The sequence below is a fragment of the Xiphophorus couchianus genome, chromosome 3 (assembly GCF_001444195.1).
Source record: "Xiphophorus couchianus chromosome 3, X_couchianus-1.0, whole genome shotgun sequence".
Lineage (NCBI taxonomy): Eukaryota > Metazoa > Chordata > Actinopteri > Cyprinodontiformes > Poeciliidae > Xiphophorus > Xiphophorus couchianus.
This window is the reverse complement of record NC_040230.1, coordinates 24126832-24141972: the sequence shown is the minus strand read 5'-3', so window position 1 is coordinate 24141972 and position 15141 is coordinate 24126832. Positions and strand designations below refer to the sequence as shown.

Here is a 15141-nt window from a genome sequence, read left to right as displayed (position 1 = left end):
TTGGAACAACATGGAGGCAGAGAAACTCATTATTAGACTGAGGGCAGCCAGACTAGTTTATTTTTGCTAAAGTATTACATTTAGCTTAACATTATTGCTGAGGGGCACAAGCAGACCTTCTGACATACAGATTTTAAAAAATTTAAAATTGAAAAAAATTTTTTTGAAAAAACCCCCCAAAAACTCAAAAAGGGCATTATTGGCATCAAGGATGAAAGGGGCAACGGCTCAAGCCACCTTTGCCTCCCCTCTGCACGTGCCTGCACCGCTGTACTTAATTTGGAAGATGATTCATAATTTCTCCCAACATTTAAATGTCTTACTTTTAAACTGGCAGTATTAACATTTTTTTAAACTTGTGTCTCATACCAAGGAATATTTATCATGTGGTATGCATTGCCTACCAAATGCCAGCCACGTGGGTCTGAGTCATTGTTTAAATGAATTTATTTATGCTGGCTGCCAGTAGGTGGCAGTAATAAGATGGAGAAGTCTGAGTCAAACCCCAAACTTAGAAAAACAAGTAGCTCTCTACTGGTAACATTTATGATTTTTTATTTATTTATGTATTTATTTTGCCATTGCGTTGAGAGGACATGTTTCCTTTGTACAACAGAAGAAGGCGAGCCGTGCTACAAAATGTTGGACTCTCCACTAAAGTGATGAAAGCGGGTGTGCAGTGAGTTGCACTGCAGGGATTTCCCATGTTCCACCACAGTACGCGTCCTGCCTCACGTACGCTTTCTCTGAGTCCGACGTGCTGTGACGCTGGGGGTAAAGGAGGAAGAGAACCAAACTTTGACTTCCTCAAAGCGAAGAGTGATTTTAATTATTCAGACTGAATTAAAAAATTAAAAAAAATACTTAATCGATCCCAAAGGGAAATAAATGTTGTAGCTCATTAATTCAAATTCAGAAGAGTTATTATTTTGGGATATAAGTGAAAACCAGTAATCAAATGCAATAGTAATAATATTGTATAAAAGGGAAAAATTAGACATTCAAATTTCTTCTAACATCAGCGCTGCTTCCGCGTATAAGGTCTGTGTTTGTGACAATAGGTGATCCATTCAGTCCTTTAGGAAACTATAGGCAAAATAGGTTAAATTGACCGTGTAGTTTAACCCTGAACTGTATGATGCAATGCAGAGGGACTAACCTGTTAACGACCCAACCAATAGTTTTTTTTATTATTATTATTCCCACCAGCTGTAGCTCCTTTTCCTAAGTCTGTCTACAGATAGTGATGGTTTCCAGGCTTTATGTGAGCAATATTCGGTCACATTAACTAATTATTACGAGAACGTGAGAAAAGATTACATCATTCTCTACCATTCGGTCTCTGGCATCCTGTCATCGGTGCCTGTCTCTGTCTGCTTTGATCGCCGGCTATTTATTAATTTAATAATCCGTCAACAAAAAAAAACACGGCTTTCTTTATTAGATGATAAAGTCCTGCGAACATCAACCATCAGACCACTGGTAACCATCAGTCTGGTCGCCATAGCAGCTGCAGAGAGACCGTGAGGAGTCCCTCGTTCAGAATGGACAGCAGCGGATGAGGTGACGTCACGTCGCTATGGTGACCCAGGCAGTATAAATAGTGAAGCCCGAACCGCGAGCTGCGCACACTGACTCAAACAGCATCAGCAGTGAGGTAAGACTGAGCTCCGCGGTTTAACATCTTTGTATAATTCAGGTCTCTAAACTATATTTCTAAACAAATTTTTATATGATTTCCATTATATCAATATTTGAAAAAAAAAAAACAACCTTCAAATATAAATAAACTTATATCGCCATAGAGGTTCTACGTCACTTGCGGAAGCTTGTGGCCATGATGTGTTCGCATCCACTTCCAGTGTTAACAAATCAGGTGTTGTGGTGCAGAAAGGACTATATTGGGATGTGAAGGAGTGCTATGTAGCTAAGTTATTTTTCTGACCAGTTCTGTTCGCAGTTTGCTTTTAAACGATGCCTGCAGGAAGACAGACGGGAGAATGGGAGGGGATGCGCAATGGCCTCTTAATCTGGAAGAGACACTGTCCTTACTCCTTGTAACAAAGTTGGTTTGCTGCATATTGTCACGCTTGCGCTCAAAATGCGCCACGGTGGAAATTGTGCTTAGTGGAAAGCGGAATTGTCACAATTTTCGACAAATGTGTTGAAATGTAGAAGACTACTCCGAGCGAGCAACGTGACTTTGTAAGCTCGCAGCGCTGCATCTGCGGAAGTAGGCTGGACTCCATGTTATGTAATCCGCTGCACGAAAACCAAGCTGTATTTCTCCCTTAGCTTAGCAAAAAAACGCTAAAACTGAGGTTTTTAAAGAAAAGTCATGATGGAGAGTCCCACAGAGTGGCTTCTTGGTCATATTGTTTCACGTGTGCATCACGCAGTGTGATAACGCTGGTGCTGAGACGAATAAATGAAGCTACGTGCCTGCTCTGCTCTTCACCATGAAGTCTGACGACGTCACGCAGTCGAGGGATGAATGGGGTTCCGTAGTCACGGGATTTAGGGGCCAGAGTGACGAGAAACAAAGTGAATAGGAACGACTTGATGTAGGGGGTAAAAAGGCAGGTTAAAACTCGTATTATTGTATTCCTTTGATGCAACCGTGGGGCAGAGAAAAAGTGGCGCAGTGTCGCGTGTTTCTGCCGCAGTTTGACACGACGCTTGACGGACCTGTTGATGAGGCCTTGTTTTTATCTGAAAGCATTTAGGCATTTTTTTAGTACATTAAAACTGATCAGAGAAGGGACGTTGTGAAAAATTAAACCATGGATAATTTTCTGTCGTGTGGTTTTGGTAGCTTACAGGAAGATGCAGCCATGTCAGACTGGATGAAGGTCATGACTGGAGATGATGAAGGGCACACCAGGCCCAGGGCTGCTTCACTGATGCTAATCGACATTTTGTTTTTAATCTCAACAACTTCGTATTTTTCTCATTGCAGCTTACCTAACACCATACTGAAGTGAAGGTTGCAGGCAGTAAGCAGCATCTTAGCATTAGCTATGACCTAGCTTGCTTGTAAAGGCCTCAAGCATGTAGTAGTAGAAAATGAAGTCTTATTCGTTCTTTAAGTAAATATTTTCTATTCTCTTGCTTTTTTGGATATTAAAACATATTTACATCAATAACTTATCACTATTTTGTCATTTTTAGTAATATTAACAAGTCATGTTAGCTAATTTGGCTCCTCATGCTAATGATGTTCATACATATAATAACAGTTTGTGTTAGCTCACTCTGCTTATACTTAAGAAAAGGCTACAAACTTACAAATACCTTCTGACTACCACTAATTAGCCTGTTAGCCAATGAGAGAAGTCACAGCTAACCTAAGCTACCATAGCACTGAAGGATGTGAATAGTCCCTGCCAGACATGGCAGGTTGCTGGTACAAAGGTATAGCAGGCTCTTATAAGTGCATGTGTTTTTCTCACATCTGTTTCTGTCAGCTAAAGGCTTGCTGCAAAAAGCATAGGGTAAAGCAATAATGATCACCCTGAAGTTGCTGCTCTCTGCTGGTCAGCCGGATGAAAGATGGCGATTAGATTTTTCTCATGCTTACAGAGAAGACGGTTTTTGCTGTTCCTCACCAAGAAAGTGCCTAGCTTTAGCTTTAGCTTCCATCTTTACAAGTTTCAGAACGTGGCTCCCAGATACACCTCCTACTAATGGTCATTTACATACTCGACTCATTCATTTCCTTCTGAGCTAGTTCTAGATGAACTGAGTTTTCCCCCCTGAGTGGTGGTTTGGTTAGTATGAGTGTCGCGTTTGATCACACCTACGAACCAGTCATTGACTCGGCTTTGTGCGAGAGGAAGAGAGACTCAGAATGACTCAGCGTTCTTTGCCTAACTGTCACCACTTTTAGGAAATGAGCCATCCCACAGGAAAGAAGGTTCACACATGGCGCCGTAGCTCAATAAAATTCTCTCAGTGGAATATTCCAAATTAACCTGTAAAGTTGCAAAGAAATGTGAGAAACATCACATTGTTGTGCATATTCTTTGTTTTCCTTTGCTTGGTTGCCACGTATACTTCTTCCTGAATTTCTGCATTTTGCTACACAACACATCTGCAGAGTTTTCTGGATGTTGTAGCATTTTTTTATTTAAAACAAATTTAATTTACAGTATTATGGTGCAATATCTGCTTTTTCTTAGTATTGTGCCAGTTCAACCAATATTTGTAGCAACATTTCGCTACAGCAGGAAACACAGCCCATGTGGGGTCAGTTAAAAGCCAGACGCATCCTTGTAAACTTTGACTGCGTTTGCAAATTTTAGACAAGTGATGTGATGGTGATGAACATTTGAGTGACTCGTTCAAAGCCGCAGAGAGACATCTCTAAGGCGAGAATAAAAAAACAAGCAGACATGGTGCTGAAGAGGAGGTGAGAGAAACTGTAAGTAAAGGAAAGTTCTTTTTGTTGCACAGAAAAAGAAAAATCTGACTCCAAAACTCCGAAAGAGGCGGGTCGGAGGAAAAGACATTACCTAATTGGCTATTCTGCAATGTCTCTGTCCAATCGACCCACTGCAGTGGAAAAACACTGAGGAGAAAGAGGGTGTGATAGAGGAATAGGAAGCTGGGGGAAGGTTTGAATAGCCAAGGGCGGACGAAGGAGAAAGGCTGGGGGGTGGGGCGCTCTGGTGCGGGAAAGTGAGGATGCACTCGGGTCAACTTGCTCGCATTCACTCACCCTGGTGAAATCTCCAACCAGTGCATAAACTGAGGCAAAGTTAAGAAAAGAGAAAACTTGATGAACTAGGGAATAGGTAAGGGTTTGCAGGAAGTAGGACGAATGAGTGCAGTGAAAATGCTGCATCATGTTTGTCTCTGATCCTCTCGCGCATGCAGTTTTTAAAATCTGCACCACCTGGTGCAGCCTGGGGAATTTTACCTTTTTTGGTCTCTGGCTATGAGTCATTCCTCCCCCCAGTGGTCCCTGAAATTAATCCCTCGTGCTGTTTGTGAGCTGAAAATGGGCCAGAGCTTGGGGGAGGGGAGGTTGTGCAAAAACAAGAGAATCAGATTCAGCGGCCGCTGTGGGGTCAAATTTAAGCTATAGGGACTCACTGAATTTTAATGATTGTGTCTGGATTTGGGGTCATGAGAGAGGTCATGTCGGAGTAGTTGTGGGTCAGACAGAAGAGGGGAAATGGATCAGAATATTGGGGGTTATCTGGGACAGACTTATGCAGATGAGAGGGAAGATCAGTAAAATGCTGTATAAAGTTGTTGGTTCCTCCATGTTTGAGTTTGCTGTACTACATTTCCCATAATTCTGTGTTCCACATCTTTTTTTTCATACCTTAATCATTTAATTGAACCGACTTTCAGTTGGCGCAAATGATACCCTGAAGCTTTGTCTTATTTTCCTGACCCGCCTTCATTGTCAGATCTGAACTGAAGGTTTTTCTTCACCCTCCTGTCCTTCCTTATCAAGGAAACTCTAGAACAAAAAACAATAATAACAGGTTATATCTTGCTGTGTTTCGCCATTATGTCCTGTTTTTTAATTGCCTCCTCTTCTAACATATTAATGAGTGCCAGCAGACTGGAAGCTGCAGCCATCAGTGTGTTACCTCGCTACTCTCCACCACACAATGGTGTCTCTGTGAGCGGTTCAGAGTGAGTGCAGTCTGAACACCAGGCTGCGGCTAACTGTGCCATCTGTTGAAAAGAGGCACAACTTCAGGGTGAAGTTAAAGTGAAGATAACCCTTGGAACGTTTTATATCTGCTTGCTACATAAAATCTGGGATACATTTGTATTTTAAGTTTACTTGGGTTAAGTTTAATTACCAGATTATTCCCATTTATGCATCGAGACATATGCCCCTAACTAGCTGAGTTTAGTAAACTCTTATAAAGTTAAGCCATCAGGGCAGAAAAAGGTCTGATTATTGCATCTTTAATAGAAAAAAAAGCATAAACACTTTACAACACTTGCAAATCTGGTTTACGTTTAGGTTTCATTTGAGGTTTTCAAGCTGACTTTAAAAGTCAAAAATAGTTAATGGCGATTAAACAATGCAATAATATTGCATTGTTTAATTGCCATTAATTTGCTGCATGCAAACATGATATGAGAAACTTTTCTGCAAAACAGAACTTCCTTAGTACCCTATTAAAGATATTTGCATTTATGCTTCTACTTTTTGCAATTATTGTCTCTTAGTTGAGAAATTCTTCCTTTTTTACAAACTATTGCAACTTCCATCCTCCTTCCTCCGTGCCCTTCCATTTGTCAATCCCTCAAACGGCCTCGGGGCAGCACTGAAGGACACAAACGGGATTGTTTCGTCAAGTGTGTGCAGGTTTACGTGCATGACGTGCCTCGGCGTGTTGCCTCATCAGGGAAGCGGTGAAATTAGGACATTTTCCACATCTGGAGCCACATGTTTGAGATTCAGCTTCTTGATCAGCAGAAATTTCCACCTGCTTTAAGGTGCAGAACGGACCACACACTGTTGGATCGGTTGTCAGCGGAGCGGCCATTTTGTTCTGGGAACCCAGGGCAACTGCTTCTGTGCAGAGAAAAGTGAGACGTTAGTATTCATGCAGGAGGAGAGGAAGCAGATTACAGGAGGAGAAAAGCTTCCCTTGAATTTTGTGAAAACACGAAGTGGAAACAGATCTGTCATGATGTACACAAACTCTCCTGTTTGTCACTCCTTTAGTGACCTTGTGTTACGGATGCAGACTGCAGAACATAAAATGGCTGCTCTACCTTGAAGAAAAAACAGAATAAAGCACAGAAACAAGATCATAAAGAGCCTTTTGGATCAATCAGAGAACATAATAGTTAATAGCAGTTCAATAGTTGACTCCAGGTGTGAAAAAGAACAGTATCGGTGTCATTACGGTCACAGGATACTCCAGATATCATCAGCATCATTGTGTGTGCTGTTCTGTGAGGTAAAATTCATGACTTGTAGTCTGGTTACCCCTGCAGTCTATTTAAAGTACTCCCACAATGCATTTCAGCGGATTGACAGCTTGTCCCCAATGCCCCAACACACAACAGATTAGGAGATTAGAGTAGCTGAAAATGACAAGCCGGTGCCACCTTACCTGTTCCACACACGCCCACACGCCCCTACACACACACACACACACACACACCAAGCTGAAGTATTTTGAACACATATTGTTGATATGTTAGTATGGTTTTCTGTTACAGATGCACTAACCAGGCATTTTTAAGCCGGTTTTCAGTTTTCTAAAATGTCTGACCTGCCCATTATTATTATTATTTTAAATGACTTAGTTTTTATTCTGTGGACTATACCTCAGGTTCTTTGATAGATGAATCTGATCTTTACTAAACTCAAAATGTATCAGAAATGATGGGGCTTCTTTGATGCAATTAATAAAAAGAGGGGGGAACAAACCCAAAGATTTTTAATAATTTGATCTGCAGATAAAGGCAAACTGGCTGATTTGCAGGCTCTGGCCAATTTATTAGTGCATTTCATTTTCAGCTGTTGCTGCACTGCAGCATTTCATGTATTTAGCCCTAAATGGGTCACAAACGGTCACATGATTTCCTCAAAGTTTTGTCATCTACTTTAATATAACCATCATAATCATCTGTATTTAACTCATAAGCAGAAATATTAAGGAATACCATGAATACTTATCAGATTATGTAACAATCTCCATGTTTTAAGCAGATGCAGTCCTGCTTAGAGTCGAATCAAAAGGGACATGAAAGGTGGTTGATCCTGCAGATGAATGAACTGTATGAAACGGCGAGAAAAAGAAGAGAGAAAAGGAGGTTGAATAGTTGTGTCACAGCCAGACCTTCCCCTCTGCTGGGCTGGCGGACACGTCTCTTCACTGCGCTGCATACCAGCCGCTTCCTCCTGGCCTTCAGATCGCTTTGTTTTCTAAACATGTCCCTGCATGGTGCAGCTCCTCCATGCCTCAGCAGAGCAGGCTGGGGAAACACAGATTTTAATGGCCTGTATTTTTACCTCCTTCGTTGATGTCAACCAGAGCCGCAGAACCTGGTTGTAACGAGGTGTTAGCTGCTGCCGGCCTGTCCTCAGGTCACTTGTAGCACAGAGGAACCTCAGGCGCTGTATTTTCATCAGAAATTACACACAAGGAAGATTTCTGCATGGCTCATTTCTAATGCACATTCCTGTGCTTGATTGCAGAGAGGATTTTTAGAGATATGATGACAACTGCATATTGCTATTGGCTCTAACTTGAATCTGTGGAGTTTCAGCCTACCTGATCATAGAAAAATACAGATTTCATTTAAACAAATCAAATTTTCTACATTTTCACAAATAGACCATGTGGCTCAGAATTCACCTTTACCTACACAATCTGTAATTTTTTCACTATTTTCTTTTTATTTTCATATTACTCAGGCTTGTTGTGTAGAAAACAGAGTTTATGGGTTGGTAGCAACACGATTTACCAGTCCGACCTGATTAGCTAAACTCGTTTAAGATAATCGCTTTTGTTAAAGCCCTCACAAATCATCTTGTTTGTTTTTTTTGTCACCCCTGATGTCTGTTGTTTAAACTCCGAATGCTGTTAAAATGTTGACATTTTAAGTTAGTTTACGTCAGTCATTTGGCTTGTGTTGATTCTGACCGGCATTTGTTTTGTTGTGCAGGTAACTCCACAGCCCCTAAGCAACATCAACCATGTCAGACCTCTGTGTTGGAATCAATGGGTGAGTTTGAACCTCATGTTTTATAAGCAGGATCAGAAATGACTGTCAGGAAAAGGAAAGGGTCAAGTGGTGATGGTCACTTCTCAAAGTTATCCGTGAAATATCGCCTTCTGACACCGTCACTTTTGTCCCCAACATCAGGGAAAGTATTTAAATGCGCAGTTGAGTTTACCTTTTAGCATCATTTTTGAGATTCTCACAAAGTACGATGTACATATGTCTCATGGCAACTATTATTTAATGTTGATAAAGATTTAAAAATCGATGTTTGACATCTATCTGTCCATCTCCGCAGCTTCGGTCGCATTGGCCGCCTGGTCCTGAGGGCATGCCTCCAGAAGGGCATCAGAGTCGTAGCCATCAACGACCCCTTCATCGACCTGCAGTACATGGTGAGAGAGCTTTGTGTTTGTTGGGTTGCAGCACAGGTGTCAAACTCCAGTCCTCAAGGGCCGGTGCCCTGCAACGTTTAGATGTGCCTCTGCTGCACCTGAATAGATTAATTAGGTCATTAAGGCTCTGGAGAACTGATCTACACAAGGAGGAGGTAATTCAGCCATTTCATTCCAGTGTTTTGTACCTGTGGCACATCTAAAAACTGCAGGACAGCGGCTCTCGAGGACTGGAGTTTGAGATCCCTGGGAAACAGCATGATAAAAGCAGAGATGTGGAAGAGTCACATACTTAGAACCAGGGGTGTCAATTGGCACCGGCCGCTGGTCGAATTCAGACAAATGTATGGAATGGTGAGAACAAAGGATAAAAAGTGCCCAGAAAAACAAGGAAAAATATGTCAAACTAACTGATATGTTTACCCTACAACCTTCTACTGCTGGAGTAGCTTCAGGGCCCGAGAAGAAAGGAGAGTTAGCGATTCAGGGGATTCATCGTCTGAGGATGAGGAGAGAGACGTGACCGAGGGACAGATTGAGGTCAGAGGTCAGATTAGCTGCTGCCAGCCTGGTAAGAAGGAGTCCAAATGTTCATAAAGAATTAGGGATGTGTGATTTTAATCATTAATCAATTTTTTGGATTTTGAAGATTACATTTTTTTGGAAAATCAAAATTTTTTTTTCTCACCAATGCACCCTTTGGGCTTCTGTAGTTCAGAGTCACCATGCCCAAGGCCGCCATCTTGCTTGACAAGCGTGTTTTACAGCTTCTATTTATATTTATTTGGACTTTCAATGCAGGTCGTATTAGGGCCAGGCTATGATATTTTTAGTTACAAGAAGGAATCTTATGATAATACATTTGAAATAATGCAAAACAAAGTCATAATTTTATGACGACTGCAACATGGAAAAGGAACGAGGAATGTTGTGCCTGGCCTTAATGCTCATACAACTCACAGAAGGGATAGTAAGATCCTCATTTTGAAAATATTTTCTGACTTTTCCTTATTAGAAAAGAAAATGAGCAAAAAAAAAAAAGATCTGGTGTGAAAATTTCTTTAATTTTATTTTGAGATATATCTTCATGTAGGGAGGGGGAAGGTGTGTGTAGGTGCGTTGGCGTGTGTGCGTGTGTGTGCGAGTGGCGGCTGACTTGCAGTCAAAAGAACATTGTAATAACACAGGAATGATGATGGCATGTGGAATGAACAATGACCATGTTTTGGCATGTAATAATGACAATAATTCTGAATTAAACAGAAAAAGTAAGAAAAAAATAGAAGTTAATATGATTAAAAAGTGTTTTAAAAAATGATTAGAGACACATCTTCACTAATTACCATCTGGGGAAGTTGTGGCCAAAATGTATAAACGCTGAATATAGGAAATAATGGCAAGACTTACTCTGTTCAATTAGACTTAAAGCATAAAACCAGAAAATCTGAGCAGTAACTTCAGCAATGTGATGTTGCATTATGTTAGTTAAGCTGGTGGCAGAGAACAAAAACGTTTCTCAAGAGGAGTCGAGGAAAGAGCAGAAAGTTAAAAGTCGGTTTCTTAATGAAAGGATTGAGAGGCGATTTAATGTGATGAAGCTTGTTAAAGCGACTGGAGGTCTAGACTTTCAGTAACTACCCACGATTGAGGGTTTTGATGTCACACATGGCATCCAGCTGTGGCACAACAGGAAGGAAAAACACTCAGAATCTGGATCTGAATCCAGAAACTAAAGAAAAGACTGAAAAGTGATTGTTGTGGTTAAAGTTTGATGTTTGTAAATGTTTAAATATAACTTATTGCACTACCCCACTGTTAAGTGGGTCTGTATGAGTACATATGGATGTTAAGCTTCTTGTCAATAAATTGTTTTTCTTACAGAAAAGAATGAATCATATGATTTATGTAATTTGATTGTACTGGTTTGAGTTGTAACAAAAAAGAAAAACAGTGAAAAAATGGCTGGTGAAACGTTTGAGTGGTTGATAAAACATAAAAAAATTAATTTCCACCCATTCATTGAAGTTGCAGATTAGTTTTGCTTCGCCATTAAAAACAGTAGATCTTCCATCTTGTGAGTGGCATTTGCCCTTTGTGAATCAATCCAATGTTTGAAAAATTAATTTGGTCAACTGTTTTAATGCAAATTATATGGATTCATTTTAATATTTTACAATAACAGCAAAATAGAAAAGACAACAACTAAGAGGACAATGATTTAAACTGACATTAATTCACCTCTTAGAGTATTCAAGTATATCAAACCACCGCATTTAGCTTAATTTTAGTGAGAGTAACTAAACTGTACATTTATATGATCTGTTTTTTTTATTTATTTTAATTATTTAAAAGGTATGCATAAAACTCTCTGAACCCCAGTATTAGATGTGTTTTTTTATTATTGTTAACGCTGTTGAAAATGTGTAGGTCTTTAGCCCTAATATTGCTAAATGTCAGATATTGTAATAAAATGGCAACAATGACATCCAAGCCAGATACTTGTTCAGAATCTTCTCTGAAATGGCTAAATGTCACACATGCATATCTTTCTATACCAAGTATTATTGTAGGTTAATATTAGTTTTATATAGAAAGATCTTTCACGTTAAATGTTTTAAAGCCAAATCAAAAACTACAGCTTGTGAAACTTTTCACAGTGACTTATTATTTCTTGCCCTCCCTTTCATAGGTCTACATGTTCAAGTACGACTCCACCCACGGCCGTTACCATGGCGAGGTCTCCCATGATGGTGGCAAGCTCTACGTCGATGGCAAAGCCATCTCTGTTTTCCAGTGGTAAGTGAAGATGCTTGATTATCCTTCAGACTTCCAGACATCTGCAGATTCCAGGAGGCTGATGTGGTGTTGGACTTGGCATACAGTGTGATTATGAAGACGGTTATTGTTTTAGACAGATTTTTTTGAGCGAATATTGTGTTGTTTTTTTATGTGTGTGAGCGAATTCCTGGCTTTGGAATGAGGCTTTCTGCTTCACTGTCTGCGGCAGCTGTTGGTTTAGCTCATTGTGTTTCAGAGTCTCAGCTCTGGCGATGGGAAAACCGACAGGACGGTTATAGAGGAGACATTCCAGCTTCACGACACATAAACCTTCCTGTCAATTTACATACCAAGGACCTGAATGCTAAATTCAGGATCTACTTTTCTCACTCGGATAGAGCCAACACAGATTCATTTGTCGCCGTCTCCTTTGTTTCCTCCAGTATGAAGCCTGCTGAGATCCCCTGGGGCAAAGCTGGCGCCAAATACGTTGTTGAGTCCACTGGAGTCTTCCTCAGCCTGGAGAAGGCCAACGTACGTACACACAAAGAAACGCTCAGCAGATTACACAAGGCAAAGAGGGATGACTCGCTTTCTAACCTGCGTTTTCATCATGTTTCAAACTCAGGCTCACATCCAGGGGGGTGCACAGCGTGTGGTCGTGTCCGCCCCCTCACCTGATGCCCCCATGTTTGTCATGGGAGTTAACGAGGACAAATACGACCCGTCCTCCATGACCATCGTCAGGTAATGATCCCTTTGAATATTATTTCTAACTTGCAGTATTTTACAAGCCTGTATGAGTAATGATGCCTTTTTATCTGGTTCTGTATAGCAATGCCTCCTGCACCACCAACTGCCTGGCTCCCCTGGCCAAAGTCATCCACGATAACTTTGGCATCGAGGAGGCTCTCATGGTAAGAAACACCTGATAGTCCGGTTAACTCAGTTTGTTTGGGGACCAAAGTTGCAATATTTGTTACATTTTCAGCCGGTGCGTTAGTTTTCACATTGCACACCTCCCCAAACAAACTGGACTTTCTAGCTGAACAGACTAGAGTTTGACTAAACAGGCCAGGTGTTATCCGGATATTTTGCTGCATTTATATATTTTTGGTAGTCTTAAAGGTGTCAGTCCTTCACCCAGTGTAACTCTGCCTCCTGCAGACCACAGTCCACGCATACACAGCCACCCAGAAGACAGTGGACGGCCCTAGCGCCAAGGCCTGGCGTGACGGCCGCGGCGCCCACCAGAACATCATTCCAGCTTCCACCGGCGCTGCCAAGGCTGTGGGCAAAGTCATTCCTGACCTCAATGGGTACACGACTGCTCTGCTGCTAATTCTGTCAGAAAGCATAAAGCAGCAACGCAAAAGGGTCTAATCTTTCTCTCTCTCTCTTCTTCTAGCAAGCTGACAGGAATGGCTTTCAGGGTGCCAGTGGCAGATGTGTCCGTCGTGGACCTGACCTGCCGTCTGTCCAAGTCCGCATCCTATGCCGAGATCAAGGAGGCCGTCAAGAAGGCCGCACACGGACCCATGAAGGGAGTCCTGGGCTACACTGAAGACCAGGTATTTCCCTGAACCTTTATCTCTTTATTTATATAAAACTGAGATCTGTTTGTAATCTACAACGTTGGTGTTTGCCAGGTTGTGTCCTCTGACTTCGTCGGAGACACCCACTCCTCCATCTTCGATGCTGGTGCCGGCATCTCCCTTAACGACAACTTTGTCAAACTCATTTCCTGGTGAGTTTCTAACATATGCTAAGCCTGTAGAGCAAGAATCCTTCCTAATCTAATGAGATGCACTGAAATGAAATTAAAATTAAAGTCAACTTTTACTTACCTTTGTTTTTCCTTCCAGGTATGACAATGAGTACGGCTACAGCAACCGTGTTGCTGACCTGCTGCTGTACATGCACTCCAAGGAGTAGACACTTCCTGTCCTGAGAGGAAGTGAGCAAAGGGACCACCGCTAACCATCATGAATCCTTCCCTTCTTTTACACAAAAGCCCCACCCATAGCCAAATCATAGCATCTTCAACCCCTTTAGCTCTACTACAGTATATGTAGGCAGCAGCAAATGTGTGTTTGAGTGTTTTGAGTTGATCTGTGTTTTCCTTTAATGACAAGGCGACAATTTGGTGAAAGCATTTGTGTCCGTGTTCCCCCTCTCCAACTCCCACGGCTGATTTAGATGTGTAATTATGACGGAGTACTATGGTAACTTCTGTATCCATCTCACTGTTAGTGTGATTTTAAAAGCTTTGTCACCAGAGAAAGGAGGAACCTGAGCGGCAGACCTACTGTAATTATGACTCAAGAGTTGGAAAAAATAAAGTTTGAAAAAACCCTTAACTCCTCTTTCATGGTCCAGCTTCATTTCTTTAGAATGGATTAAATGTGTAGTTTGATGTCATATGAACTTTCTGAGAATTTAGGTGAGGAAAACAATCTGTCATATTTTAAATTTATGTTTAGTTTGTGTGTAAAATTGACTGAAAGGGCTAAAAGATGCAGATTTTAAAGTAAATTTTGTGGCTGAATGCCTAAATACACCAAACAAATCCAAGAAAGCTTAAAGATGATGTTTACGAGTATCGCTTCAAAATATTAATACTTCAGAACCACAAATCACAGTAGCTGGATTGGCTAGTACCATTTGAAATCCAGTGACAGTGGATGAACTGGGCTTTAATGACATCTTTGTTCACGCATAAAACAAGAGGAGAAACCAGTCCTGGACGAAATGAACAGGAAAAAGCAGCAACGATTTGGTCAAAGTGCAAAGTTATTCCTTCAGGCTTTCATTTTCTGGCCAGCCAATCAGTTAAGAGGATACATTTGATAGAGAATAGCTCATTCTTAAAATACCGTGGGCATATAACATCAGAAGTAAAAAGCACTCTTTCAAAAGTATTTTAAAACTGTAAACCTTTGCAAAAGTAACAGTTTGATTGCAACGTATGGCTTATTTTTGTTTTTTTAAATTACACACACACATACACCAGAAAGATGTTTTAAAAAAACCCAATAGTCTAACCTCTGAAACTCAAAACAGCTGAATATGTTTTATAAGGTAATTATCATACTTAATTTCTCCACACAGCCTGCACACTCACTTCATTAGGCGCTCCTGTCCATACTTAACACTAACCCATCTTCAGCTGGCTACTTCCGGTTATGATTATAGATCATAACACGAAGCTCAGATTCTCCACACCGCAAAGTACCAAAGCAGTTCTGAAGGA

The 15141-nt window shown here is 41.0% G+C and overlaps 1 protein-coding gene across 1 annotated transcript; it reads left to right on the top strand.

The window, feature by feature from the left end:
• Positions 1 to 1507: 1507 nt before the first annotated feature.
• On the top strand, positions 1508 to 14253 carry gapdhs (glyceraldehyde-3-phosphate dehydrogenase, spermatogenic). The gene is made up of 11 exons (XM_028012787.1): positions 1508 to 1657; positions 8659 to 8718; positions 9014 to 9110; positions 11800 to 11906; positions 12332 to 12422; positions 12517 to 12635; positions 12724 to 12805; positions 13056 to 13207; positions 13297 to 13459; positions 13538 to 13635; positions 13754 to 14253. Exons 2-11 carry the CDS (start codon positions 8690 to 8692, stop codon positions 13821 to 13823), a joined length of 1008 nt encoding a protein of 335 aa, XP_027868588.1. The 5' UTR covers positions 1508 to 1657; positions 8659 to 8689; the 3' UTR covers positions 13824 to 14253.
• Positions 14254 to 15141: the final 888 nt, after the last annotated feature.

Bases quoted from the DNA above. Each gene is read 5' to 3' on its own strand.
- gapdhs (XM_028012787.1), top strand. From the start codon at position 8,690: ATGTCAGACCTCTGTGTTGGAATCAATGG. The intron at 12,636-12,723 runs GTAATGATCCCT...GGTTCTGTATAG, and splicing joins TCCTCCATGACCATCGTCAG to CAATGCCTCCTGCACCACCA. The intron at 13,208-13,296 runs GTACACGACTGC...CTCTTCTTCTAG, and splicing joins GTCATTCCTGACCTCAATGG to CAAGCTGACAGGAATGGCTT.